A 25,415-nucleotide genomic window follows, 5' to 3' on the forward strand; every position below is an offset into this window, starting at 1 on the left:
GTATACGCAGCCTACAATAACTTTTTAAATATATTTTTTTTAAATAGTAACACTGTCAAAATGTCTGACGGCCGTGGTTTACTTTTCTGACAAAAATTTCAGAAAATTAGATTTTTTTCTTTGTTCTTCTCGATCTAATCTCGGTTCCATTAGATTGCATGTAACTGTAAGTAGCTGAACTATATATTAATAGAAAGTTGGCACTGATATAAGGTTCCTGCATGCATTTCTTGATGAATGTGCGTTGTCACGCGTGCAATGACTATCGACACAGATTTGTCATTTTTCTCTTTTTGTGTTCGTGGGTTATTATTACCACGTCTCTCGTTACGTGTTGCAGGCGATCTCCTGAGTTAACGCAACAATGGTTAAGAAAAAGAGACAGAGCGACCCCGGGGAGAACGGAGACGAGTCGACGGAGTCCTGCGACGAAAACGTCAAGTCCGCATGTCCTCACGTCGCCAAGGCGATCGACCTCACGCGCCTGAAGAAGACGTTGAAGACCGGGGGGTTCGAGAAGGAATGTGCGGAGTGCAAGAAGTCCGCCAAAAACGAAGTGTCTGACCCAGATTTCGAAGAAGACCTGAGTTTGTGGATGTGCCTGCGATGTGGCTCGCAGCTGTGCGGCCGCGCGCGGAACAAACACGCCCTGAATCACTTCAACACTCCCCACTCCGACTGCCATGCCCTCACAGCCAACACCACCTCCTGGGAAATATACTGCTACAACTGCAATAACGAAGTCACAGCGTCCAGTTCTAAAAAGCTCCATGAGTGCATAGAATACCTTAAAAAGCAGGCCGCAGCGATGGCAGGCGGCAACCCGAAATCCCTCCCCCCTATCGAGCTGTATTATGAAAACAAACCTAAAGTTGACCTTGTGTTACCAGTAGAAAACTTAACAAAGACAGATAAGGGGAAAGATAAAGCAATAGCATTGAACTTGCCAAGAGTGAGAGGATTATCCAATTTAGGAAACACATGCTTTTTCAATTCGGTTATGCAGTGTTTAGCGCAGACCCCTTATTTAGTGCAAGTCCTGCAAGAAATGGCCAACCCTGGAGAGAGATTTACGTTGCCAGGCGGGAAGTTAAAGCTGAAGGTTGACGCAGAGGAAAGCAAGGATGTGGACCTGCCTCCCATTACCGGACAATTGGCTGAGTGGGGAACGCTAACCAGGACCTTGGCTGAGACATTGATAGATTTACAATCAGGTAATAGAATTTTTTTCTTTTGGACTCTCGGAACTTGTTCTGGTGTTGAAAAAGAAGACCTCACGGGTTGTTAACCAAGTGATGGTCTTCTTGTAGGAATTGCCGGTTTTTTTTTTATTATTATGTTTTTTATTGTTAGGAAAACAAACAGCATTCTATATTAACACACATAGAGTTACAAATTAAACTTCACATTTGCCAAATTCAAAGCGTTCAATTAATGTTGTTGTTTGTTTGTTTCTTAAAAATAATTCTAAGCAACACCAAAAAGTAAATTAAATTGTAATACAATGCTATAATCAATTTACCTCAAAAGATACATCTAAGATTTCCATTCACTTAGAGTCACAAGGACAAGGTTGGTTTCCTTTTAGCCAGGCAGACGATTCAACAATTATTAACATAACAGACCTTCACTACATCCTCCCTCAATGTTAATTAAAAAGAAAAAACATTGATATCTCAATTAGTGTATTATCTTCAGGTACACTTGAAATACATAATTAAAAATCTAAATTGACGTTATTAAAAGAAAGCAAAATGTTTTTAAATGTAGTTACATTTATTGGTAACAATAAAATGTTTGTTTGCCAATAATAGTCACATCAGAAACATATTTAAATTTTACATCACATTTTGCTAGCGTTTTTATGTGATGAATGGTACTCATTGATTGTATCTTTTTTATCTTGCTACAATATCATCTCTCTTGCTATGTCAGAAAAAGAGTAAAAAATATATTGATTGAAGATTTACAAAATGTTCTGGTGAAAGTGAAAATAAGCTACTGTTCAGGCGACCTACATTAAAGTTTATTTTTACCTCAACCTAATTACAGGATGGTAAAGTCTGAAAATACCCTCGAAACATGCAGAGGAAAATTTTGCTCGATCGTATTCACAGTGTTATCTTGAAATTATGGCATTCATTTATTTTGGTTGTTGTCAATGATAAGACCGTTTTATTTCACAAACAATGATGGTTTGTTATATGATAGTGGTTGCATAACCCACTTATTTATAATGACTATCACCTCCTAAGTAGTATGCTGATTGTCCACTATCAAGAATGTTATTGATCATCCATTTTTATCATTCTGTTAAAAATATTTTTATAAACGTTACTATGTGTAGGCAATTTTAAATGAGGATAATTATATTGACTAATGTTATACTTTATTTAAAAAATCTTGATTGCTATGTTCTGCTTGAATAACTCTTTATTTATATTGTCATTTAGATCTAATTACTGCACTTCAACTTTATGTAATTTTCTTTGTTACACAAAATATAATGTTTAACTTAACAATAAGTATATGGTAGGATCATCTGCTTTGATCCAATATGCTACAATATTTGAACCCGTCATTTCGGAAACGCCACGTCACACTTTTTTTATGAAAATGTGCCCTTTTCACAGGCCGGAATACGTAAAATGCATCAGTAAATAAAATGGCGCCAAAAAACTATATTTAAAAAAGTGTGACTCGTGTGTGGTTTTCGAAATGTCGGGTTCATTTTTAATTTTGGGCAATCCAACCACAGAGCTTTAGCAATTTTAAGATACATACATAAATCCTAATGAGTATTAAAATAAAGTAAACCGATAGTCATTGGACGCTGCCAGTCATTGGACAAAACAACCCTTGAATTTTCTTAAAATGAATATTCCTTCAAATACAATGAATATTCCTTCAAAAAAACGCCCTTTTATCTCATTCAGTCGGAATCTCTCAGTTGTTGAAATAGAAATGCTATTTTTAATTCAGTAAATAACTGTCCAATAACTTTCTTAAGAGTCCAATGACTGGCAGTTTGATTGATTTTATATGCAAAAATCTTAACAATTAATTACTGTATTCCAGGCGAGAGTGGAGTATACACGCCGCGCAAACTGCTCATGTTCCTAGTGAACAAACTGCCTCAGTTCGGCGGCGGCGACCAACACGACGCCCACGAGCTACTACGACATCTACTTGAGGCTGTCAGGTGAGATTCATTAATTTAATTTCTGCAAATAGGCTTTTAAAATGCTTTTACAGGAATTTAAGTAATGCGGCATTATTGAAATTAATCGTTTTTATCGTTTTAGTGACATGACAGAGCGGTTTCGCACAACGACCGATCCGAATCCGTGCGGTTTACTCACTAGATCCGATTTCTCTAGTTTTCTAAATTCGTATTTTGACGGGTTTAAATCGGACGTAGTGCGATACCGCTCTCAGATCGGAAGCATAAGAAAATTTTAAAAACTTAGCATTAAAGATGAGTGAACTTTAACAATAACAAGAAGGAAATAAACAATCTTCAGACAAAGGACAACATAAAGTATAAAGATATTTTTAGCACTATTATCCAATACATAATATACATTGCATCTGTCATTACTTAGATTATTGAATGTTGTGTTAATTATTTGTGAAATTAGGCTGTAAAATTCAGTATTTTGGTCTAGATATTTATTTGCAATTAGTTAATAAAGTGGTACGCAACGTCCCCAGGTCGGAAGACCTCCGGCGCTACCAATCGGTGATCCTCAGCAGCCTGGGCATGAGCTCGAAGGTGGACCCGGCCAAGGTGGACGGGGAAGTCAAGCAGAAGGTCAAGTTCTACGGGCAGCAGGCGTCTGACACCATGCTTAGGCCAGAACAGGTAAGATGATCTTTTTTGTCTCTATTATCTAAGGATTAGAGTTAATCTCAGAGGGCAGAGCACATAGTACGCAGAACTGACGGCCGATGGGGCAGCAAGGTTCTGGAGTGGACGCAGCGTGGGACGTCCACCCACAAGGTGGACAGACGACATCATAAAGGCGCTGGACGCAGGCCGCTACCAACCGGGCATCATGGAAAGCTTTGGGGGAAGCCTATGTTCAGCAGTGGACGTTCTATGGCTGTGATGGTGATGATTATGATGAGAGTTGATCTCTAGATGATTTATGATGATACTAGATGTAGACTTTCTTAAACATGCTGATCAGTTTGCTAAGAGAGAAGATATAATGCTTCCAAAATGTGATATTCCAGAGTGAATAAGACCACTCTACCACTCTTCCCGCGGTTATTGACTAATTGTAAGAAGTGACTAAGAAACAAATATGCGAACATCAGGACTCCCCAACATGTCTGGCCAGAATGGGGAGTGTACGCCACATACTCTAGTAAATTAAAAGACTTGAGAGGCTTGTGAAGATAGAATGATCTGATGATGAACTGCGCAACATAGTAACGTAAACAGTCAGTCCAAATGACCAGTAACGCTGGTGTGGTTAAAGGTGTGGTCGCTAGCGACATTTTGGTTCTTGAAAGTAACCACCAGATGCGCTGTACAATCTGTCATTTTTTACGCAGTCGCTAGTCGGACACCTAATGTAAACTCACAGTATTTTTAACGGCCCAATATCGCTTCAGCCTGCAATACTTCAAATGTTTTCTATCACCCAGGTATTCCGAGGCTTCCTGGTTTCCACGCTGGAGTGCCAGGACTGCTTCCACCAGTCGGACCGTGCGGAGTACTTCCTGGACCTGTCGCTGCCTGTCGCCGCCAGCCGCCCGCAGCCTCCTGCTGTGGTGCGCAGGAAAACTCCCAACGGTGAGAATAGAATATAATTTATTTATTGCTTTTTCTGTGTACAGTTTGCAGTTGTTTGGGCATAAAATTCGTTACAACAGATTGCTCATATTGAGCATGCAATATTAAATCAGTGATAGAGTGACAGCTGTCAACGGCACCTGTCAGGAATAGGTCTTGCAACTCACGAATACGAGTGAGCTTTACCTGTGTTTGTACGTGTACACACGGCCACACAGTTAACTATCCATTTCCGTTTTTGCTCTCGCTCTCATCAAATGGTGATTCTTTGCGATAGAACGAGACGACATGACAGGCAATGGAAAGTTAACACTGTTGCCGATGGTACATGCACATAACGATAGTGTAACGTCTATCAAAACTTTTGAAAAACGAACAGTAGCGAGCCACCACACTTGTAAAGCTCACTCGCCTTCATGAAATGCAACAACTTCGGTTTCGTGTGGACCTGAAAATGCCAGGCTGCCTTCGCTTGTTACCCACAGCTGCTTGTGAGAGTAACGAGTGTTGCAACAGCTGGAGAATACCTATGGACCAACCTTGGGTCTATTTAATCCCTATAGCAAGATGCTAGTTCAGCTGTGACTAAAACAGAATGCCTACATCTCCAAATCAGACCCTATTTTAAAACTAATAATGATCTTTTTGCCCTTGCCATGTGTGACCGTGTTAACATCCTAATAGGTGCCTTAAATAAGACGCAATAAGGCACAAACTGACTTGCCCACGTTATTTCAGAGGATAATGTGTCCAATGCCCCAGAGGAGAACAAACCCTCCAAGCATCAGATTAAGAAAGAGCGCAACGCTGCTAGGAAGGCGGCGCGGAAGAACCATGGTAGTGTATTTTGCACGATTTTATATTTAGGTTGCTTATTAACTTTTGTGGCTAAAATTGACAAAAATAACAGAAACAATGCTAGTATAAATCTTAATTCAGACAGTGGCTGAGGCATTGTAGCGGCACGGGAGGGTGTTTTTGTGACGGTCAAACGTCAGCGATACTTCAGATTATGTATGCTTTGTCATGTCATAGTCAATGTTACCCCTCCCGTGCCGCTACTATACCTCATGTACTAACTGAATTAAGCGCTTTACCTGTATATACAAGAACTAAAGCCTGGTCCGTGAGCACGTAGAATTTTGTCCAAAGACCCCCAGCTACCCATCCTTATCGCTCGCGCGTAATTATGTTGCTGTCGCGCTCGCACACTCACTGCGGGCGCCCGTCGCACAGTCGCGGCAGCAACATAATTACGCGCGAGCGATAAGGATGGGTAGCTTGGGGTCATTGGACAAAATTCTACGTGCTCACGGACCAGGCTTTAGTTTCAAAATCAATCGTTTTGTTTTTTTCAATTACAATATTCTCTCCATTCCAGGTAACTCCACGTCGAAAGATGACAAGTCCACCGCCGAGGCCAACGGCGGCTCCAAAGAAGACGGTAAGTCGTCCTCAGAGTCCGACGCCGACGTCGAAGACAATATCGAGGAAGCTCCTCGCACCACCGTCGCCCAGCAGCACACCGCAGCAAACTTCGCCGCCTACCTTGAATCAGGATACAGCTCCGACAAGCTCATCAGCTCTGACTCCATACGCACCAGCCCCGTCGACCTCCACAAGGAAAAGACCGACAACACCCCGGAAAACACCGACAAAGACAAAGTCGAGTTCGCCGATTCCGCAACCTCGACCACCGCTATACCTCTAGAATACAAACCCCTGATTTCCCTCGAGAATCTCTCCAATCCGGACTCAGGAGTCGCCAGCCCCGAAGCCACGAAACACAATTCTACGGAAACCGTCGATAATGTTGACTCCCCGATCATTGATAAGGAACTCGGTAGCCACAGCTCACTTTCAAGCGAGATCAACCTGGATTTGTCGAGTCCGCAGCACAGCAAGATGTCCCCGGAAAAGTCCGATCTCGACGATAAGAGGCCGCCGTCCAGAAGGGACTTCGCCCCCGAGTACTCCAATGAAGTCATCTCGCGCGGCATAAGCGCGCAGGGCTGCAAGAATATCCTTGAAAACGGAACAGAAAGCAGCACTGAACAACCGGAGAAGAAAGATCTCCTCGACTACTACTGCCAGGAGCTCAAACTCGCGATGGACGACGTCAAAGTCAAGAAACCCACCCTCCCCTCGCCTGTAGCGGTGGAATCCCCGCCCGAGCCGCCTCCGATTCCTCGACCGAAAGTCAACAACGTCGAACCGGAAAAGTCGAATCTTCAGAGAGATTTCTTGCCCTATTCGAGACAGAGTCCATCCTCGCCGAGATACGTCTGCGACGAAGACGAGTGCAGCATCCAATCCTGCCTCAGCCAGTTCACGGCTCTAGAACTTCTCACGGGCAACAACAAAGTGGGCTGCGAAACGTGCACGGAACGCATCAACGGCAAGGGAGGCAAAACTGTGTACACCAACGCGACCAAACGCTTCCTGGTTTCGAGTCCGCCCGCGATCCTGATTCTGCATCTGAAGCGATTCCAGATCGGCCCCCGATGCATGTTCAGAAAGATGTCTAAGCACGTGGATTTCCCGACTATCTTAGACTTGGCTCCGTTCTGCGCTATGGATAAGCTGAAGAAGCTTCCTAATGTGGCGCGAGGACAATCCGAGTTGCTCTACTCTCTATACGGAGTGGTGGAGCATTCCGGCGGTATGCATGGGGGACACTACGTGGCGTATGTCAAAGTGCGACAGCCGGTCAAAGCTGGGGACCCGAGGTGGTGGTTCCTGCCCAAGAGCGCTAATACAATGCCGGCGCCGCCGGGTAGCGGATACGGCGACGCCGACTCCGAGTCAGATCTCTCCGGCTACGAATCCGGCGAGGGTCCCACATCGAGCGCGGAGGCCCCGCCGGGCAAATGGTACTACGTGTCCGACAGTATGGTGTCCGAGGTCACGGAGGAAAAGGTCCTGAGGGCGCAGGCCTACCTCCTGTTCTACGAGAGGATCTTATAAGCTCCCGAACCCTTTTTTACCTGGAGATGGCCTAAGTTTTGTTTCGGAGTGGCATTTAAGTGGAAGACTGATGCGTAGACAGATAGAACCCTGCATGACGTCATACGTTACTGAGTGCTGTATATTAGTAATAGCTAACACTTGCTTCTTCTTTAGTTAAATGTTTTCTGTGACCGTACGTGATTTCTGTACGCAGAGTTGAGGAGTGTCCTACAGAATGTTACTCTCCTGTAGAAAATTAACGCGTACAGATGACAGTATAGCCCAAACTAACTAATAAATGTATTATTCGATGATTGACGCAATGTTTTAAGGATCTTATTTATTCTGCTATGTATTTCTTCTTACGGACACGTTGAATAAAGCTCAGTGGCAACGAATAACCTTGTTTTTGCCAAAAAAATTACAGAGATAGAACAATAGATGAAATAATTATGAGAGAAACGATTTTTTTAAATACTTTTGAAGGTTCTTTTTGAATAAAAAAGAGGCTTGAGAAAAGGAATTGAATCAGTGCATTTACGATGTTATTCGTCGAACTGACACTCGTTTATATTACGCAGTAGGAGTTCGCAACGGTTTAGCGTTTAGATTTTTGCAAACAAATATTTTGGAACTAAGAGTTGCTTCATCTCGTAAGATTAAATGTAACGCGGTGCGAGTGGATGAGTTAATTTTTAATGTCGTATTTATTGTTTTGTTTGTATTGGAATTTATTTTGTTAGGGTTGTCAACTATTTGAATCCTTAGATTTTACCCATGAAATTAAATTTTCTAGGGCATTTGCTAAAACCTAAAAAAGAGTGGTACAAGTGATCTACCTAGCCAATAGTAACATTTTGGCAATCGATAGATAACAACCCTGACATCATGGGTTTGGTCTTCCATTGAGGTGTCAACTTGTCGCTGCTAGATAAGCAACCCGTGAGTTACGTAAACAAACTGTCACAAAACTACCGCATGTATGTATTTACAGTGAACTGATGATGTAGATTTAATGAACGAAATGCTGGCTGGATTAAAATTTTATACGACGTAATTTTTTTAATAGATTCAATAGCACTATCTCCTCAACACGACAAATAAAAAGAGAAAATTAATTAGATAGTGGCGATTATAATTGCTTTTAAAAATCATCTCCACCTACTTCGCATTTTATTAATTGAATGTATACAATTTAGAGTACCGATCTCAGCAAACCTCTAAGTCTAACAATATTATTTACATGCAGTATTTTTGCGGCAATTATAACACTGAATGCCTGTTAAAGCTTCTGTAGTGAAAAATAACGTTTAGCTAAGTTATTTATTGTCTTGTGGTGTCTATCATTAGGTCGATTTGACAACGCATCTTTTGTACTCTGATGGTAATTGTAATACAGTATGTCCGAAAGGAAATGTCCAAAATGAAGCAATATTATCAATAGACACAAGTGCCTGCATATCTGCCACCGGACTACCAGTTTATGGAGTTAAGCTTTAACCACACCAACGCGTGCGATCATAGGCCAATGACAGGTCGCGCGACCCATGACACTCACGCGACCTGTCATAAACTGTCATTGGCCTATGATCGCGCCGGCGCGTGGCGATCTGCTCACGTTGGTGTGGTTGAAGCATTAGTCAGTATTCTTTGTCATACACGCTAGTTTGCAGCCTTAAGCAAAAGTAACGAATAGACTCGCTAGTTTTAAATCAATATGTAAACAGCAGTCTTTTTTGTTACGTCACCCATTATATTCGTCGATCAGCCATCCTTGATATTTTCGATCACCCTTGTGAAGTCAGAAACATCTGATAATCGTCATTTTCAATGTCTGATTCAACCAGATACGAGAGTTAGGAGGAGAGTGGCCTCCCCACTCCCCTTCAATTAGGTTGAAAATATGTCCATGTAAAGATATAGAAACACATAACTTTCTTATAAAGTATGTACAGATTGGACGTCAGCAACGAAAGTAATTTGACAAAATATGTTTTGTTGACGACGTATGTGTTGTTTGTCGACGTCCATTGGATGCGCGGACGCAACATTTTAACCGTATTTATTGTACATTGCGATTATGTGTATCTTTTATAATGTTATATTCACGCATACAAGTCATACACATTACTCGTATTAAGTTGTACATACATACTATTATTTATTTTTTAAACCACGAAGTCCCGAATTATTTTTTTCCTATTCACGTAAAGGAGAACCGGACTTGTTTTTTATTAGTTTCGAATTTCGGAACAATGTAGATTTTAATGTTTTCGACATATGTTTCTAGAGACCTAGTTATTTCAATTGAACTAAGTTTAATTATGTATCAGTTATACATTGGAGTGCTCAATTTAGTTATGCTTTGTACGCGTGTAACTAATGTGTTGTTCTGGTGGCGACCGCAGACTGATATTGTACCGTTCATCTTCATAAAACAGCATAGATCTATTTGTCTCTATCACTCGCTCTAGAAAACAGGCATGAGCGAGTGAGTCGGCTAGTTAATATTGTCTCACACTGCGGTCGCTCGGAACCACGCCTTATTGTTGTGTTGGTGTTACTAACACTGGATACATATTTAATTTTTCTCCTATATTCAATGCTTTTCTTTTGTATTTAAATATGGCTGGTCCAGTGTTAGGTCTGGTTCTACGTGGGGAGTTTCGCGTTGTTTTTGAAATCTATTTTATAATCTTGTATCGTTATCGGTAATTCTTACTGTTTTTCGTCCCTTTCTGTCTAGTAGGGTAGGTAGACACTACAATGTCAACTAAAGTATGTCGCTTCGTGTTTCGTACAACGTGAGGCTCCCCGCGTAGGTCGTAGGGCAATATTATGTTATTAAGAAGTAATATTGTTTTTAATGTTTGCATTTGTCAGAACTAGGACCGTCTTTACCGTTAGTTAGCCTGTGTTAATTATATTTTATTATTATTATGAGATAAATTTTGTACATTGAACTCCACACTATTATTGCGTTATGAACAGGTGTATTTAAAATAAACATAGTTGTAAACAGCTTGGTGTTTTACTGTTAATGTAAAGAGACCCTTAAAATCTTAACTGGGATACTGTAGAAAAAATGTTAGGGGGCAAATTTTCTGTCGCCAAAACCAGGGATGCTTTGTACTTTTTTTGCAATTTTTAGTTATAAAATACCTCTTGTCATCATGTAGTCATCTTGCAAGATGTAATGAAGTTTCCTATAGACTACAAAAGGGGGGTAAATGAATTAAGAAAGTTATATTTTATAACAAAATCATCTTTAATGCTATAAAACAGATTCATAACTTTTAACTCTTTTACTTAGCAAATCGACGTGAGATTCTTCAAAAGGCACAAGAGAGGTGATTTTAGGCACTTCTAGGATTGTCAGCTCTATTATACAGTACAACACTTGTAAGGTATCCTTTGCTTTCTGTAGTGCCTGCAACAAAAAAAAATCAATATCAATGTCTTCATCATCATCATCATCATTTCAGCCACAGGACATCTACTGCTGAACATAGGCCTCCCCCAATGACTTCCACATCGCACGGTTGGTAGCGGCCTGCATCCAGCGCCTTCCTGCTACCTTTATCAGGTCGTCGGTCCACCTTGTGGGTGGACGTCCCACATCAATTTCTTAATAAGAAATAATGAACTGAGAGTTAATGCAATTTTAAAACAGAAACGCAGCAAAGAATACTTACAGAAACAGCCTTTTCTTTGAGCGCTGGATTGGACGCCATTTTCTTTTTCAAATCGTTCATCTCCTGAGGCGTGAACCCGACTAGTTTGGATAAAACGTCGCTCGTGAAATCTACGTCTATATTTCCTGTGCCATCTATGAGAGTGCATTTGAGACTCCACCCATCTTTGCCCACAGACAACTTCGATAGAAGCTTCATAATCTGAGCCTTCACTTTGAATACTCTTCCCACTTTATCACTGTGTTTCATGTCATTGATTTGCTTGATATAAACGAACGGTTCCGAAGACGCCTTTACGGGACCTTTAGCAATTTGAGCGTCAAACTGAGCTTCCATTTCTTTCAAATAGTCCTCATCTTCGTCTAAGAAGTCGTTATCATCAGGGTAGTCATCAGGATTGTTGACGACTTCTGTTTTTAATTTCTTCTCTGGCTTCAGATCTAAATGTGTTAGCTGCCTTTTGCCAGGGTTGGTAGAGAACTCAGCTTCGATAGCGGCTATGTGATCCAGGTCAATGTCGTCGTCGGCTATGGTACTTGCTACTTGGAGGCTGGTGACCCTGGCCACTGGGCGGGAGTCATCGACTTGTCTTGCCGGTGGCATTTGAGTGTGCGGTGTTGGGATGTTGGTATTCCGCGGATGAGATATTGTAGTGTTGAGGTCTGCTCCGTCTGTTTCTGGAAGAAGTTTCGAAAATTATGTTATTTATTTATGTCAGGTTGGCGACGAACGACTTCTCGTTTATTTTTACTCGCGTGTGTTCGTTTTTTGTGTTTAGCGTTTTGAGAAGCCGACGTTGACAAATAATAGTGCCCCCGCGCGCTATGTTCAGATGGTCGCACGCCGACCCGCGTAAAGAAATTCTAAATTATAATATTGTGCGCGACCATCTGAACTTACCCCATTTTCCTAGGTGAGCGGGAGACTATACGAGTACGACGTCATGCGACCAATACTTCACGCGACGTGCGTGTTTCCTACGCTACATAGGCCACAATTAGAATACAACAACTACTTTCTTTCTTTCATCTATTTTCGCGTTGCCGTGTTTTATCGTTCACCTAGGTCAACGGATCAACCTTAAATTTTGGTGTCATCTTCAGTAGATTCTGCTCAGGGTGATGGAAAGACGTCAAATATCCTACCTTGAGTAATGGGCAGGCCAAGTTTGGAAGACAGCATGCCTGCCAGGGAGTGGGACACGGCGATCTCTTGCACCTCCCCGCCCAGGAGCTCTATAGAACTCTCAGTCAGCAGTAGGACGCCACGACGACATTCTACAGGACCTGTGGAAAGAATAATATTTAATAATTTATTTATTTTTGTTTTACCACAGATCTGAGAATTTAACTTATTTTATTTTAATTCAAACTTATTTGCACATTGAACAGGGCACAAAAGGCGAATCTAATGCCTTAAATCATTCTTCTCCAGATAATCTTTGGGTCATGCAAAAATTAGAATTAGTTTTGCTGGTCATTCAAATTCAATTTTTTTATTGCATATTAAGTGTTTACAATTCATCTAATAAATACACCAAAACAGAGTTATGAGTTTGTAATTAAAGGAAGGAAGGATTTTCAATGAAATGTAGACCTATTATGTAGCTTAGATTTTATTTTCAATTGAAAATCTTTCTTAGTAACTAAAATGAAGTTACTCTCCAGAAACTGGATATATTAGTTATACAAATTGATCTGGGTCAAATCCACATTGCAGGGCAGCCAGGGAAGCAGTCTTAAACCATGAGTTTAAAACAGGGTGTCTAGAAAAATAACTCCATTTAGATATGCAAATATTTTCTGTTAAAAATAAAAATTTCAATGTAACCTTTTATAAGTACTTTGCAGCCTGGTGTGATATCACAGGAGAGGTTCCTCATGGGCTTATACTCTATGCCTGATATCTCTTGAACACCATCAGTTAGATACAACTTAATCATCCTGGAAAGATAAACAAAATAAACATTAAAACTATATGAATCCTCAATTTGAAATTGTGTTTCATCTTTTTAAGCCTTTCATAAGTCTCCCTAATGAATGTAAATTGACTAATTAATATCTTTGTTGTATTTTATATTACAATCACAATAAATGACATTAAGGATAATAATCACAGAATAATAATAAGTAAGTAGGTACTCTATAATTCTTTGAGTACAGTTGTAAGTTATAATATAGAAACTGGCTATCAAACTTTAACAACACACTCCTGGTTTATCCTGTTGTCCACCAGCCTGGGGACAATTAAATGTTATTTTACTGCCACAAGTTGGGACAATGGGAATAAACCATTTATTCATTTACCTGTGGTTTGGTATTTTATCATCAAACTTGGTTGTGGCATCAATGTTCTCTGTGTTCACCTTTTGCAACTTCAGATATTGCTGATAGGCTGGTGTTCCTGTAACCATTAAAATATTATGTGAAAAGACTGAAACAAATAAAACTTATTACTCTTAAATGATGAGTCCATCAAGCCTGTAATTTAACCATATAGTAAACAAGACGAAGAAACTATATTTCAATATAAGCAAGTCTATGATTGTGAAGTTACAGACTGGAATACATGTTCGAGTTCCAATCGACTGGGACAAAACTCAAATCGAAATCAAAAGTACAGTAGAGGCATAATGTTAAGTTAATATGGATGTCTGAAATAATTACCTATATCTACAGCAGTGTTGATCTGCAGCACGAACCTGTCTGACAGTACAGTCTTAACCCTCTCTTTAAGATTGGGGGGCAAAGACCCGGGACAAATATCTTTCAGATCATTCAACAACCATTGCTCCTTAGCCAAGTTCTTTATATCTGCTTCAGAGTAATTATTGCTACTGTCTTCCGTCAAGAATTCTACACATCTGAAATAAAATTAATATTTATTATACTTAGATCTTGATGAAATTAATTTATTTACAATGTTTTTGAGAATACTGTACCCCGCTAGCCATTCTTCTTCTACACGCATACAATGCGAAGCTAGATACTGACGAACTGAGTTTATAAGATTGTTAGAAGTCATTTTTCGTGCATTAACAAATTATTCATAGTTAAATTATTTAAATCAGTTTTTATTTAATAAATCCGTATTATTTCTCACTTTCCCACTATTTACAAAAAAAAATACAGCTGTTTCAGCAAATGTCAAAGTGACATTAATTTTTTTTAATGGCAAAGGTCATCAGACAAAGAAAATAACACTAAACTTAAATGAGCTACGGTTATTGAGCGAGCTAAACGTTGTTCTTCATTTTATAGAAAAACTGGAAAATGGAGCAAACACCATAAAACATTGCAAAACATCACGATGAAATGAAACTCCATGAATAGTGAACTTGACCATAACATTCACTCATATTCGATTATAATAACATGTAGACCTACCTTAATAGTAGTTTTGTATTATTTAATATAGCAACACTGAAGTGAACGCAGAAAAAGCTTGCCGATATTTTCTTCCATCTCCCTCAGTAAATTCTCAATAGGCTGATTGACAACAAAAGGCAGTACTTTGAGGAGCATTGTTGTTACCAATGATTCTCTGTAAATAAGTGTTCTGTATCGAGAGCCTGTAAAAGTAATTTACACCGTGGAGGAAAAAATATGAAGAGACGGAATGCCGAAAGTGGCAAGATGCGGCGCCCCCTAAAGCGCACAAAAATCACCGAAGGAATGTATGGAAAGTGAGTGTACACCGTTTCTGTCGTTATTAACTAAATCTACGAAGTTTCTTGTGCATGCCGAGTGTAATTAAGTGCAGTAAAGTTAAGTGTGAAAGGCATGTCATGATATTTTTTGTGTGGGTAGAAGTACCATCTGGTTTTGATCATGGTTACGTTAGTAAGTGTGCGGTGACAAAAAACGTGAAAGACCTTAGAGAAACACATGTTTTTCTCGTTCATTTCGCGCTTAGAATCGTGGTGCACGTGTTTCCCTCCGTTTTCCCACGAGCAAGGCGGCAACTCGCTCGCACCGTTTGTTGATGGAGTTTGTATGGGGTCTTCTCACAGGTGGTCAGATAAAAGACAGCCTTGACAATGAAGCGACCACTTCGTTGCGGTATATTCGTTTTCAGGGCTTAATTAGTCAGTAATACATTTAATTTACTTGCCAAAACAATATAATCATCTCGGGGTGTTTGTCAACAAAAATATTGTTGATAGTGCTCAAAACACTTTTTCTAGACAATCAATACCCAAAATAATAAATTGGATAGTTCAATCTTACCAGAGGTGGAATTGTGTAAAGCAATCATTTGACAGTTCATAACGTACAATTATTCTGTCAAACGCTTTAACTGACTTTATCGTACGTTATGAACTGTCAAATGATTACGATTGCTTTACACAATTCCACCTCAGATTCATGTAAATTTTCAAATCCTTATAACTTTTTCAGTTCATTGGTGTACCTAAAGTTTGTGATGCTGTGGGCGACGGTAGTGATGGCCGACTACATGCTGGAGTTCAGATTTGAGTTCCTGTGGCCGTTCTGGATGATGCTGCGATCAGTGTACGACTCATTTAAATATCAAGGGCTTGTAAGTTGGTTTCACTACTTTGTTTTATTTTTTAATTGTTAATTTTAATTATAACTATTTTAATTTATTCTAGTACACAAAAATTTGTAAAATTATATGTGTAATACAATCTACTCGTTTGCTTCAATAAAAATCGTCGGTAATCACTTACCATCAGGTGATCCGTCTGCTCGTTTGCCTCCTGTCACATAAAAAAATATATATAGCTGGAAGCTTCAGTTAAAGTGAAGTCAATGAAACAAGTAATTTTTATCTAAAATACCGTAATAAATGTTTCCATCTACTAATCATGAATAAGATAATAAGAAGTTACCCACAACATTAAATGTTATTTCAAATTGGCAATGTGAGTGGTTTGGACCAATTTTGATTCTAATTTTTTAAGTTCATTTGCAAAATTTTACTTGAAGTAAACAATTAATTAGTATTATGTGGTGTCGTTTGAACGTACCAAAGCACTTGTGTACATTTTACTAGTTTACACAGCATGAATATTATATCAAGCAATGTTGTTTGTTTCAGGCATTTTCAGTGTTTTTCATATGCATTGCCCTGACTTCCGACATGATATGTTATTTCTTCATACCTCTGCAGTACATATTTTTTGCTGCAAGTACCTATGTTTGGGTACAGTACACATGGTATACATGTAAGTATATTCCTCAAATTATTATAGTTGCTTAGAATACTTTCAAGATAAGTTTGTAACAAAATTAAGTGAAAATTAAAGGCAAAACGTAATAAATATGTTTGTAATTCAAAAATCCTTCCAAATGGTTCATCTACTGCTAATTTGTGCTTCTGCTATAACTGATTTAATTTGTGTGTAATCTTTTGGAATTTAATGCATAAACAGTAGAATGAAATCTGACTTCAACTTCTGAGTCAACTTTCCTTTTTGATGCGTACCCGCCATGCTACGATTCGCGCCACGATAAATTATCATAAAAGTCGATAAAATGCCTGCCTAGCTGGATGCGAGCTAAGATATAATTCTATCATCGATTTTAGACGACAAATCTATGGGCTTATCATCCCAAATCGATAAAATGCCACACGACGACATACATTGACGCGCATCCTAGGCTAGCTGGGCAAATCTTCTTGGCGCGAATCATAGTCCTACTGGATTGGGTTTGGTGACCCTACTTCTAGGTTCCACCCTTTTGGCAAGTCCACCCACTGGGCGTTCCCATCTGTCAATGGGTATGCGCAAAGCATTTCCCGACGTAAAAAAATATGGTAAAGTCAGCGTCAAATAGTTGCCACCCAAAGTGGCCAAAATTTTACTACACGACCTTATTCCAACTGTAACAAAGACGTGATGCGGACTTTTTGGCGAACTTTGACCCTGACTCTACTATATTTTTGGGAATTTTTCCCACTGGCCGTTGGGGACCAAAGAGTGGGTGGGACTCTCCCCGCCATAAGTTCGGAGCCTACCCTACTTGAACAAGCAATTGTTTGGCAGTCGCAGACAAAGGGCTCTGTTTGCCCACGGTGGCGGTGTGCTGCCTCGTGCTGTGGATCGAGGGCGCGCTACGCATTGAGCGCGTGGGCGTGGGCGTGGGGCTAGGCGTGGGCGCCGGGCTGTGTCGGCCGCTGGCAGCTCATGCAGTGGGATACCCGGCTGTCACGCTCGGGTTTGGAGTAAAGGTATGAATATACTGTGATTGAAATGTCTACTTTTCTCAGACTGTCTTTCCCGAAGACTATAATCCGGGCCTTTTCAAGGCAAGAGTGAATAGGCACTTAGTCATCCTACACTGCATCCCACGTAACTCCAGGTGCGATTGTGGTCAAATACCTGCCTTGTTATGCATAAAAAAATAAAGTTACGGTCTCCTATTAAGCGCTATACGAGGTGTACGACGTCAGCATCAGGCCCGCTTTCCACCAGGGCGGAGCAGAGCGGAGAAGTGTGTTGAAAAACCAAACAGATTTCATTATTTCCACTATTATATTCAATATTCAATAAACAAATTCTATAGAAAAACCGACACGGCCCGACACTTCTCCGCTCCGCCTTCGAGGAAACCGGGACTCAAACGTTTTTTCGACATCCATACGACGACGTCAACGAAGTGACCACAACAATACATTTCTATAGTAAGGCGATTATCACACGCGCTCCGCCGCGGTCCGCGTGATTACGAATCCCGCGCGCAGACGCGTTGTCAGTGTGTTGTGCCGCGCGTGTTTTCTATACAAACTGAGGTACTTGCATACAATGATTAAATCTGTCGTCCCGCGTACCGCGGCGGAGCGCGGTGCAGTGTGATAATCGCCTAAGAATTGTGACGCGGCCTATGGTGTTTATAGGAGACCACAGCCATAGAAATCTTATAATTGTCTGTTTGTCACTAACAAGAAGAATTATATTGTTGAAATATTTTCAAGATTGTTCAGTCATTATCATTGACGTGATGTCCAAAATACTCAATTCATTTTGATGTGAAAGTTCTGTAGCTCACTTTAATAAATGTTGTGTCAAAATATTTCTGATAACAATTAGTGCAGTAAGATACAATTTCTAATTAGAAAACAATTTTTTGTCGATTAGTCAGTGTGATTTACGGAAGATTTCACACTAAAATAATAGCGTAGTTTTTCTATTTTGCCTGATATAAAATAAATGTGGGAACATAAGTCAGGCAGAACTTTTTCAAATAAATACAACCGAGTATGATCACTTGCGAAAGGTTATGCAGAAGATGGATATGAGTAGCAAAAGACAGGGTAAAATTGCGGGTATTGGAGAGGACCTATCCAGCAGTGGGCTACTCTAAAGCCTTGATCACACGTACCGAGTAAACTGGCGAGACAGTAAAATGTTTACTCGGTCGAGACAGTTGGGTGAGTGAGTCACATACTCGAGCGCTCGGCCGAGCACTCGGCGTAATGTTCATATACACCGAGTACTCGGCCGAGAGCACTGTCTCGCCCGTTTGCTCGGTACGTGTGATCAAGGCTATAAGTTGAAGCAGCTGATGACAAAAATAAAGTAAATGATATGCAATATAGCTGAAGCGAAAATAGCCCAATGATATCGGAGACGGGGGTTTGACGCAGACCGTTCGGGTCAGATCCGAATGGATCCGAAGAAAATGGGTTCGATTCCCGCCGCGCCTCTGTATTATAGGTAACCCACACGTAAAATAAGCATTTTAGCTTACCACAAGGGGTTAACGGGACTATTATTTTAAAACGGAAAACGCAACGTGGAATGTCCACCCACGAGGTGGCCCGACGACATCGTAAAGGTAGCTGGAAGACAGTGGACGCAGGCCGTTACCAACCGAGCAACATGGAAAGCATTGGGGGAGGCCTATGTGCAGCAGTGGACATCCTATGGCTGAGATGATGATGATGATGAAAACTTACTCCATAATGCGTGTCAGCTAGCCCCTAAGGCCTCAGCCTTGAACTTAGCGGGCAGCGGGGCGGCGGCGGCGGCGGCGCGGGAGCGGCAGGATCTTATGCGTAAAATCAAATAGACCGGTTCTCGAAAACAGCGGCGCGGCAGCGGGGCGGCAGCGGGCAACGAGCGGGCAGCGGCGAGGGAGCGGGCAACGAGCGGGCAGAGCGCACTCCTTCTTTTGCCCACAATAAATCGAGCGTTAGGAATAAATTTGAATCGAAATAAAATTGTCGCCGTTGTTCAGACATTTCGTTTGCGAATAAAAACAAATATCTCGACAACACAACCCCGAACACAACACTTCGCCGCTAAAGCGCCGCGCGAGCTGCCCGCTAGTTTCGAGAACGGGTCTGCGTTGCCCGCCCCGCTCCAGCGCCGCCGCCGCTCCCGCCCCGCTGCCCGCTAAGTTCGAGGCTGAGGCCTAAGGCAGGGGCTCCCAAAGTGGTGGGCGCGTCCCCCAGGGGAGGCGCTAAGACCTTTAAAGGGGGGCGCGGGCCATCTATGTAGTTAAGTAATAAAAAACCTGCGACCGCTAAGAGAATACATTCCAGACTGCTCGATACGACCAATAAATAATTTGGACTAGATATTGTGGAACAGGGAATCCTCTGAAGCCGGCCGAAGGGTTGATTGATCGGAAAACGAGCACACAGTGGTCCTTTAGTTTCTTCAGAGGTCCTTCGAGCCGGATAGGGGTCTTTGTGGAAATCCTTGTGTGAGGCCTTTGTCCAGCAGTGGACGTCTTTCGGCCGAAATGAACGAACGAACGAATGGGGGGCGCGTCTCCAATAAGTTAGGAAACCCTTGCCCTAAGGCTTCACTTTAGTTACGACGGCTGACGTGTTGTGGCTTGCAGTCGTACGTGAGCCACCGGCTGCGGCTGCGCAGACAGCGGCGCGTGCGCGCGGAGAACGAGTTCTACTTCCAGCTCATGCGCGACGCGCTGCCCGAGCCCGCGCCCGACCAGGTGCGTCACTGGTTACCGCTCACTGATCACTGCTTGTAAAGCCCGGTCTGTGAGCACGTAGAATTTTGTCCAATGACCCCTAGCTACCCATCCTTATCGCTCGCGCGTAATTATATTGCTGTCGCGACTATGCGACTGGCACCCGCAGTGAGTGTGCGAGCGCGATAGCAACATAATTACGCGCGAGCGATAAGGATGGGTAGCTTGAGGTCATTGGACAAAATTCTACGTACTCACAGACCAGACGTGTAGCTCGCTGTTTACTGATAACTGGTCACCGCTTGTAGCTCGCTGATCATTGTTAACTGATCTCTGATTATTGCTTACTGTCACTGGTCACTGCTCACTATCCCTGGTCACTTATCTTATCACTGATCATTGAAAATCGCTACACTAGACACTGATCATAGTGATCATTCTTCACTGATAATAGTCCATTAATCACTATTTTTTGTTCACTGATTAGTGATATAGTTCTCTGATTGCTCACTATAGTCACTGATGATCGCTAACTGTTCACTGATCAGTGCTACTCACTCTACATAATCTGTGTTCATGATGTGCTTATGTTTTGTCATAGTTGTAGATAAATATCTTATTAGTTATTACACAATTTAAAAACCATAGCATAGCGTATTTTTTCTAGTTTTCTTCTTCATTATTTTAATCTGCTTTTTGCCTTGTTGCAGCAACCTGTGGCCAGCCCGGCGCCGGCCAAGGAGGCGGAGTGCGAGAAAATGAACGGCTCCGTCAAGCGGCGCTGCGCCAAGGAGCAGAACGGGCACTGTCCCACGTCGCAGGAGCACGCGCAACTACAGTTTAAGGTCAGTTCGTTCGTTCGTTTCAGCCGAAAGACGTCCACTGCTGGACAAAGGCCTCCCCCAAGGATTTCCACGAAAACCGATCCTGCGCCGCTCGCATCCAGGCACAGTCAGTAAGGTCATTGCTACGAATTAACTACATTTTAAGGTTAGTGCTACGAATTAACCATTCTGGAGCTGGGGCAGAAAAGTTCTCGAATGGCGACCACGGGCCGGAAGACGTAGTGTGGGCAGGCCTCTCACTAGATGGATCGACGATCTGAAGGTCGCGGGATGCGGGTAGTGCAGGACCGGTATTATGGAAATCTTTGGGAGAGGCTTTTGTCCAGCAGTGGACGTCATTTGGCTGAACGAAATGTTTGTATTGGACGGTTCTGTATTGTGGAACAGGGAATCCTCTGAAGCCGGTTGAAGATTTGATTGGTCGGGAAAAAAGCAAACGGTTCGGTTCTTTAGCTTTTTCTGAGGTCCTTCGAGCCGGATAGGGTTCTGAGGGTGAGGATGTATTAAAGTTGCATTGTGCTGCGTATAAACACGTAATGTTTTAAGTCAAATACCACTATTTGATGTGGTTGCCATATTCGAGTAAACGACAAAACTTTGCAGCACAATGCAGTGTGATTTTTGTATAAATTATATATTTTTTTATCCACGACGAGGAAGCTCTTGGCCTGTATCTCACCTGTATATCTTAGTTTTTCTATTTATGTAGACTTTGTCAAGTTCGCTTCAATCAAAATTTGTCAAGTTCGCTTCAATCAAGACCAAGTTCATTTTACAATAAATCACCATGCGTCAGACTACATGTGCCTTTCCCTCCACAGTTAGATAAGCTAGAGAAGCACTTGGCGGCGGCCACGGCGGCGTCGGCGCGGCCGCACGCGCAGACCAACGGCGCGCCGCCCGGTCCGCAGACAGACGACGCGCAAACCAACGGGAAGGGTAAGTGAACGCACAGTGCACGTGATAGCAGGCTTGACCGTAACGTGACATATTGCGCTCACTTTGATGTTACAAGGACGACAAAGATTATGACTGACATGATTCACTGGCTTGATACAAACCGATCAAGCTAACTGCGCACCTCGCTGAAAAGCAACTATACCTCCCAATTACCTGCAGACCTCCCTGCGGAACGCAGGGAGGTCTGCCCCCATTCGTAACAGAGCTTACAGAGCGTGGTAGTGACATCACGGCCGCCAGGTACGCAGTTAACTCGACCGCGTTGTACGTAGGTGACTACGTGATGTAACTATAACACCGGTCAACAAAAAAAATTTTTTTTTTGCGCATGGATTTTACTTATTATATTCTGATTATATAAACAAATTTATATAAAAAAGTGCGATTACAAATCGAAAATATTTGCTTTTTAAAGAGTTCTAGCTATTTGAATTTTCCATCTTCATAGTAGAATGTCTCTAAAGATGCACGTCACATTCTCGTTGGGATATATTTATAGATAATTATGGGGGCTTATTCGCAAGAACAAGGCATACTTTCATCAAAATATTGTGGGATTTGAGAGACGACGTTACCAAGGCCAGTAAACTGAAAGCATGATAGGGTTAGATTTTTATGAGAAAAATCTTCTATGGAACATGACAGCAAATTAGAATTTTTCATTTTTAATCAATATTTGGACTCTATTTTAAAATTTCTCTTGTGAGAATGAATCTTAGATGGATGTTTGGTATGTTTTAATAAATTAGAAAGAATGAAAGAAAGAAAGAAAAAAAAATATTTGGCAACAAATGAAATCATCTCTTTGTTCATGTTTCATACATTCATTGATATGATTTTTTCTATTTTTTACACATAAAAGCAAATTCAGAACAATTCTTTGTTGTTATTCTTATTTCTAGGTATTAAAGCAATAAAAATAAGCTATGCATAACCCGTGCGCAAAAATGCTGTAGACAGTTGTAATAAGTATGACCGTGTTGTGCCGCACTGTTGACTGGTATGACATACCATGCTTACTTGTTGTACTACGCTGTCTCAGGCTTGGTGATACATTTTTAGTTACACTTTGATACAATTTCTCTTATTACATAATATGTTATTTTGTCATGTTCAGGTTGTTCGAAGTCGACAAAGTGTGAAAAGAAAGAGGCTAACACAATAAAAGAAGAAAAAAAGAAGAATAAAAACAAAGATAAAGATAAGGAAAGCAGTGATAGTAATAAGAGTACCGAACAGTGTAAGTTTTATTGCTTTTATTATGTAACAAATGAGTATAACGCCCGTGTTCACAAACATTACTATGAAGTCTCACAGTGCACGCACAGGGTCACACACGAACCAATCATAGCGCTCTATTCATCGCTGTGCGTTCGATTTGCTGCTTCACTTAAGCAAGCATCTTTTGTGAATACGGGTGTAACTCTATAATTATTGAATTTTAAATATTATTTTATTTTTGCAGTGAAAGAACAAACTATAGTTAAAGAAGTAGAAAGTACAAAAGAAAGTGTAAAAAATAAAGAGTGCAATGGTTACAAAGATAAAGAAAAAGAAAGAGAGAAAGAAAAAGAGAAGGACAAAGAAAAGGAAAAAGAGAAAGAAAAGGACAAAGAACGGGAACGTGAATCGGTAAGTACATCCATAGCATGCAAGAAGCCTTTTTGTTAGTAAAATTGTCAATGAGTTTCAATTTTATTTATTACTAGCTGACCCGGCGAACTCTGTTCCGCCTTAAAGGCAATAAATAAGCCATCGCAATTTTTCCTTATTTGCTCACCGTTTAGACCTACCCTGGACTACGACAAACATTTTAAAACCAAAATCAGCTCAATCGGCCCAGCCGTTCTCGAGTTTTAATCAGACTAACGAACATCAATTCATTTTTATTTATATAGATCTTAGGTTTTAATATTAGGATTATATTAGTGCGAAATCTTTCTATTTTTCTTGAGTTCTCTGATCTCTTCAAATCCTAGTGTGTGTAGATCTTAGATAGCTCATGAGCATTCCTTTTCTATCTTCTCATATTTACCATTATAAGAAGCAAAATACAGCTTTTCTCTTAGCTGTATTTCTTTTTATTAAAAAAAAATATTATTAGTAATTTGTGTAATAACAAATTAGTCCCGTTAGCCCCTCGTACTAAGCTAAATATGCTTGTATTGAGCTTACCACGTTAGTCGAGGGGCGGCGGGGACCGAACCCGCGTTCCCCGGATCACGAGTCGGCCAGTCCGACCCCTTCACCGTTCGGCTATCGTGGCTTTTTGCATCAAATGAACATAGCACTATCTTGTTTTTCAGCGTGAATCCCGAGAAACAAAAGAGTCGCGTGAAGCGTGTTCTCTCTCGGAGGAATCTTTAGATAACTCATGAGTAATCCTTATCTCTTCTATCTTCTCATATTTATCATTATTAGAAGCAAACTAAAGCTAGCTATATCTAGCTATAACCCGGGCGTTTTCAAGGCGTGAGTGAATAGGCACTTACAGGGCAGACATATTATGTACCATCTTAGACTGCATCTCTCTTTTAACACCAGGTGCGATTGCGGTCAAATACCTGCCTAAGCCTTGTCTAGCATAAAGAAAAATCTTCGTAGCTGTATTTTTGCACCAATTGAAAATCGCCGTGTCTTGTCTTTCAGCATGAATCCCGAGAAACAAAAGAGTCGCGTGAAGCGCGCTCCCTTTCGGAAGAATCTTTAGATATCTTTTCATATTTATCATTAATAAAAGCAAACTAAAGCTAGCTATATCTTCTTAGCTGTATTTTTGCATCAAATTATCAGACAGTTCGTCTTGTCTCTCAGCGTGAATCCCGAGAAACAAAAGAGTCGCGCGAGGCGCGCTCCCTCTCGAAGGAATCTTTAGATATCTCCTCATATTTATCATTATTAGAAGCAAACTAAAGCTAGCTATATCTTCTTAGCTGTTTTTGCATAAAAATTATCATAGCACTGCTTTGTCTCTCAGCGTGAATCCCGAGAAACAAAAGAGTCGCGTGAAGCGCGCTCCCTCTCGGAGGAGGTGCGGCGATTGCGAGCATCCGTTGCGAGCGCGCTGCGAGGCGAGGCCGAGGCGCGCCGCGCGCTGGCCGCGTGCGCCGCCGCCGACCGCCAGCGCCGCGCCGACCACCAGCAGCTGAAGCAGGCGCACGCCGCGCTGCAGCACAAGTGAGGCTCTCTCTCCTCCCTCTCTCTCTCTCATGGCGCGCTGGCCGCGTGCGCCGCCGCCGACCGCCAGCGCCGC

The 25,415-nt window shown here is 41.4% G+C and overlaps 3 protein-coding genes across 4 annotated transcripts; 2 read left to right on the forward strand and 1 right to left on the reverse strand.

Annotated features, from left to right (window-relative positions):
• The first annotated feature begins 39 nt into the window (after positions 1-39).
• LOC135078698 (ubiquitin carboxyl-terminal hydrolase 16/45) lies at positions 40-10,773 on the forward strand. 2 transcript variants are annotated; one of them, XM_063973243.1, is made up of 7 exons: positions 40-166; positions 341-1,214; positions 3,079-3,202; positions 3,715-3,865; positions 4,657-4,804; positions 5,543-5,641; positions 6,186-10,773. In XM_063973243.1, the coding sequence occupies exons 2-7, from the start codon at positions 365-367 to the stop codon at positions 7,769-7,771; spliced, it is 2,958 nt and encodes a 985-aa protein (XP_063829313.1). In that variant the 5' UTR covers positions 40-166; positions 341-364; the 3' UTR covers positions 7,772-10,773. The 2 variants fall into 2 exon arrangements, with proteins under 2 accessions (XP_063829313.1, XP_063829314.1); XM_063973244.1 differs by lacking the exon at positions 5,543-5,641.
• A 235-nt stretch (positions 10,774-11,008) lies between these two features.
• LOC135078723 (recQ-mediated genome instability protein 1-like) lies at positions 11,009-14,683 on the reverse strand. The gene is made up of 7 exons (XM_063973281.1): positions 14,390-14,683; positions 14,115-14,311; positions 13,755-13,851; positions 13,279-13,391; positions 12,594-12,734; positions 11,449-12,125; positions 11,009-11,183 (listed from the first exon to the last, which is right to left on the reverse strand). Exons 1-7 carry the CDS (start codon positions 14,470-14,472, stop codon positions 11,028-11,030), a joined length of 1,464 nt encoding a protein of 487 aa, XP_063829351.1. The 5' UTR covers positions 14,473-14,683; the 3' UTR covers positions 11,009-11,027.
• A 208-nt stretch (positions 14,684-14,891) lies between these two features.
• On the forward strand, positions 14,892-25,343 carry LOC135078589 (macoilin-like). The gene is made up of 10 exons (XM_063973119.1): positions 14,892-15,133; positions 15,849-15,990; positions 16,513-16,639; positions 17,462-17,646; positions 20,268-20,378; positions 21,068-21,202; positions 22,024-22,141; positions 23,280-23,402; positions 23,628-23,794; positions 25,140-25,343. The coding sequence occupies exons 1-10, from the start codon at positions 15,054-15,056 to the stop codon at positions 25,341-25,343; spliced, it is 1,392 nt and encodes a 463-aa protein (XP_063829189.1). The 5' UTR covers positions 14,892-15,053.
• The last annotated feature ends 72 nt before the right edge of the window (positions 25,344-25,415 follow it).

This window comes from Ostrinia nubilalis, chromosome 15 (genome assembly GCF_963855985.1).
Source record: "Ostrinia nubilalis chromosome 15, ilOstNubi1.1, whole genome shotgun sequence".
NCBI lineage: Eukaryota > Metazoa > Arthropoda > Insecta > Lepidoptera > Crambidae > Ostrinia > Ostrinia nubilalis.